Consider the following 1,046-nt stretch of genomic DNA (forward strand, 5'->3'; position numbering starts at 1 on the left):
GCTGTGCCAGGGCTGCCAGGAGCATCCAGGGCAGGGAGGAAACACAGAGGGGACGGGCAGGGCAGGGAGCGGGTGCTGTGTTTGTCCCCTGCAGCACAGGAGGTGCAGCGCCGAGCCCGAGGCACGTTTTTCATGCAGGGACACAAGCACAGGGGACAGCGCGGTCACGACCTGCCCCAAAACCAGGATCCTGCCCTGCCTCCTCGTGAGCGCTGGGGGACCAGGTACCCGCAGGTACTGGGCGATGGGGACGGAGCAGGGATGCTCCAGCTCCCTCCCGCACCGTGCTGCCCTGCCCCACACCGTGGCCTTGCTGGGGCCTCGTGCTCTGGGGACAGCACATCCCACGCTGGCTCTGCAGGACGTGCCGGGGGTCCCGGCCGCTGCGCCCGCCTTGTGCCCCATGGCAGCGTGCGGGAGGAGCATGTCGGGAGGGATTAGGGCTGTGTCTAGAAAAAGGGCTAATTCAGAGCCGGAGGCGCGGGGTGGCTCAGCGCAGCTCTCCCCGGTGCCACTGCTCTGGCAACACAAACAAACCCCTCGCGATCAGCTGAGCCGCTTGTGTGCCGGCAGCAGCCAAAATCTGCTTTTCAGTTCCCAAATCTGGCAACGCTGAATTTAACCCTAAACTTCGGCGCGTTTGGGTTGCAACTCACCGAAAGGGCTGGTGGCAGCTGCCCCGGCGCTCGCAGTGGCTGCCGGGCTGGGGGGACGGGGGTGTTGATGCGCTGCCCCATCCCTGCCTCGCCACACACACCGGAGTTGGTAAAAAAAGAAGAAAAAAGGGCAGAAATGATGCTAGCGCTTCTCGTGTGCAGCTTCCAGGAGGATTCATGCTGCCTCCTGCCTGTTGTGCTGCGGGGGACACAGGAGGGGTGCTGCCCACAGCAGGGTGGCTCTGGGCTCCTGGGGTGGGAGCAGGCGTCACTGCAGGTCCCTTGTCACCTGGGAGCAGTGCTGCAGGCAAGGAGGAGCCCTGAGGGGGCTGCAGGAGCGGGGAACAAGGGGTGCACTTGGTGTTCCCCCCCCCCGCAGTGCTTTCCCAG

The 1,046-nt window shown here is 65.1% G+C and overlaps 1 protein-coding gene across 1 annotated transcript in view; it reads right to left on the reverse strand.

The window, feature by feature from the left end:
• Window positions 1–737, reverse strand: part of MLST8 (MTOR associated protein, LST8 homolog (S. cerevisiae)) — an 8,871-nt gene extending 8,134 nt beyond the window's left edge. Inside the window, exon 1 of the mRNA XM_009329966.1 lies at window positions 657–737. Within this exon, the coding sequence (XP_009328241.1) occupies window positions 657–737 (81 nt within the window). The remainder of the gene's footprint in view (window positions 1–656) is intronic.
• Window positions 738–1,046: the final 309 nt, after the last annotated feature.

Source organism: Pygoscelis adeliae, unplaced genomic scaffold (assembly GCF_000699105.1).
Source record: "Pygoscelis adeliae isolate BGI_AS28 unplaced genomic scaffold, ASM69910v1 Scaffold508, whole genome shotgun sequence".
Taxonomy (NCBI): Eukaryota; Metazoa; Chordata; class Aves; order Sphenisciformes; family Spheniscidae; genus Pygoscelis; species Pygoscelis adeliae.